The 2,738-nt window shown below is 34.2% G+C and overlaps 1 protein-coding gene across 1 annotated transcript; it reads left to right on the forward strand.

Annotated features, from left to right (window-relative positions):
- Window positions 1-930: 930 nt before the first annotated feature.
- Window positions 931-2,159, forward strand: LOC124942630 (peroxidase 12-like). The gene is made up of 2 exons (XM_047483169.1): window positions 931-1,364; window positions 1,443-2,159. The coding sequence occupies exons 1-2, from the start codon at window positions 957-959 to the stop codon at window positions 2,070-2,072; spliced, it is 1,038 nt and encodes a 345-aa protein (XP_047339125.1). The 5' UTR covers window positions 931-956; the 3' UTR covers window positions 2,073-2,159.
- Window positions 2,160-2,738: the final 579 nt, after the last annotated feature.

The following is a 2,738-nucleotide window of genomic DNA, read 5'->3' on the forward strand; positions in this document are numbered from 1 at the left end:
ATAATAAATAAAATTCAAAAAATATATATAAAACATTATATAGAGAAACTTATAATATTAGAAGGTAGAATGTGAATTTTTCATATATATCTTAAAAGAAAATTAAATAAAAAAAATAAGTTTTTAAGTAGAAATAAGAATGATAAATTAAAAAAAGTAATAATAAATTAATAAATTATATATATATAATTAATTTTAGTTTATATATATTTATATTTATAATTTAATATATATTTTAAAAATATACATACATTTATATATTTTATTAATTTGATTTATTCATTCTCCTTATTATTATTCATATCAAAAATACATAAAAAAATTAATTATTAATCCCACAAAAAAGTAATAGAACAAAAAATAATTAATTAGATCAAAAATTTAATTATATTCATATTTAACTTCTTATTCTTTTATATATATATATATATATTTATTAAATTTTATAGTTAGTAATTTTTAAAATATATTAATTAATTAATTAATTAATTTAAATATATAATTATAAATTAATAGATAAAAATATATATATAAATGAAGAGAAAAAATGAAATTATTAAAAAAATAGGAGAAATAAATAAATATTTTAAAATTTTTGCTCCCTCTTTTATAACTCAATCTATATATATATATATATATTTTTTTTCTTTTCTACAGAAAAAAATGAAACTCTAATCATTCATATGAAGACCAAACGAGCCACTAAGTATCATCATTTATGTATAGAATGCCAAAACATTAAATAAGCAATTAGTGGGATTAATAATTTTAACTCCGATTATAATTATAAAAAAAGGAAAGATGTAAGAAAATTGGTTTCATGCCCACTACAGAACGCACTACTAGTACTAGAGGAGGCTCATAGTGTTTGTGTGGTTATAAATAGGCACATCCTTTCCCTTGTCTTCCCCCACTCGCTTTCCATTACCAATTAACTCTAATTGCATTTGCATTACATGGCTTCTTCTTCTCTCTTCCTGTTCCTGCTTTTGGTAGCTGCTGCTGCTGCCGCGACCGCTGCTGCTCCTGGGCTTTCATGGAACTTCTATGACTCATCCTGCCCTAAGCTGGAATCCATTGTCAGGAAACAGCTGACCAAGGTTTTTAAAGATGATGTAGGCCAAGCTGCCGGCTTGCTTCGTCTCCACTTCCACGACTGTTTTGTTCAGGGATGTGATGGGTCCGTGCTTCTTGACGGATCAGCAGGTGGGCCAAGTGAAAAGAGCGCTATTCCCAATTTGACCTTGAGGAAACAAGCCTTCAAAATCATCGATGACCTCCGCCGCCGTGTCCACAAGGACTGCGGCCGCATCGTCTCTTGCTCTGATATTGTTGCTCTAGCCGCCCGTGATTCTGTCTATCTAGTAAGTTTTTTACTTTCATGATTTCTTCTTACTTTTCTTTTATTTTCTAATAATTAATTGACATTTGGAACTTGGCAGACCGGTGGACCAGATTATGATCTCCCATTGGGTCGCAGAGATGGGGTTAACTTCGCCACCGAGGCCGCCACGTTTGCCAATCTCGTGGGTCCTACCGCTAACACCACCACCATCCTCACCCGTTTTGCCGCCAAAAACCTTGACATTGTTGACTCCGTTGCCCTCTCCGGTGGTCACACCATTGGGATCAGCCATTGCCCTGCTTTCACTAACCGCCTCTACCCGACACAAGACCCCATCATGGACAAGACCTTTGCCAACAACCTCAAACTCACCTGCCCGGCCCCCGACACCGACAACACCGCAGACTTCGACATCCGATCCCCCAACAAGTTTGACAACAAATACTTTGTCGATCTTATGAACCGCCAGGGCCTTTTGACCTCCGACCAGGATCTCTACACCGACACCAGAACCAAGGGGATTGTCACAGATTTTGCGGTCAATCAAGATTTGTTTTTCGACAAATTTGCGAATGCTATGGTAAAGATGGGGCAGGTTAGTGTGTTGACTGGAGGAGATGGAGAGATCAGGGCTAACTGCTCCGTTAGAAATTCTGATAACTTGATGTTGTTGAATCAAGTAGTTGATCGTGTGGAAGAAGAACAAGGGAGCGTGTCACAGTTTTGATGACTATTTTGGTCCTTCTCCACGTGTGCTGCTTTTGTTTTGTTCAATAAATTAATGGAAGAATGTCAATTTAATTAATGGAAGAATGTCAATTTTAGGTACGAAGTTGGAGTAAATCGTAAAATTTATCTAATAAGTATCAAAATTTTATTTATATATATTAACTTGTCAAAATGTGTCAATTTTATTTCAATTAAGAGAAATATTTTAACCGGTTAAAATTTTGTCAAGCTGTTATTTTATAATTATTTTTTTAACTTCTCATTTTTTTCACAATTCATTATTCAAACAAGACATAAACAAACATCAATCATTCTCATATCCCAACTTCTTAACCCTTTTAACTTCATTCTTTTTTTCTTTGTATCTCTCACCGTCATCATCAACCAACCGAAGTCTTTCTCAATTATGTTTCAGCCGAACATTAAACCATTATCGTTGTGACCGAAGTCTTTCCCAGTAAAATCCTAAATGTTTGTCGATGTGACAGAAGCCTCCCAGCCTAACCCGAATCGTTGTTTTCGAATCCTCCCCCAACCAATTGGGAAAAAACATTGTCCGTTAATTGTTTTTCTTAAATTTGATTGAATTGGAGTGGCACTTGTTGGACTACCGAATTGCTCAGCTCGCAATGAACGAGCTTGCGCTTGAGAGGGTCCCAACTTT

The sequence above is a fragment of the Impatiens glandulifera genome, chromosome 6, assembly GCF_907164915.1.
Source record: "Impatiens glandulifera chromosome 6, dImpGla2.1, whole genome shotgun sequence".
Classification (NCBI taxonomy): domain Eukaryota; kingdom Viridiplantae; phylum Streptophyta; class Magnoliopsida; order Ericales; family Balsaminaceae; genus Impatiens; species Impatiens glandulifera.

Bases quoted from the DNA above. Each gene is read 5' to 3' on its own strand.
- LOC124942630 (XM_047483169.1), top strand. From the start codon at position 957: ATGGCTTCTTCTTCTCTCTTCCTGTTCCTGCTTTTGGTAGCTGCTGCT. The intron at 1,365-1,442 runs GTAAGTTTTTTA...GGAACTTGGCAG, and splicing joins CCCGTGATTCTGTCTATCTA to ACCGGTGGACCAGATTATGA.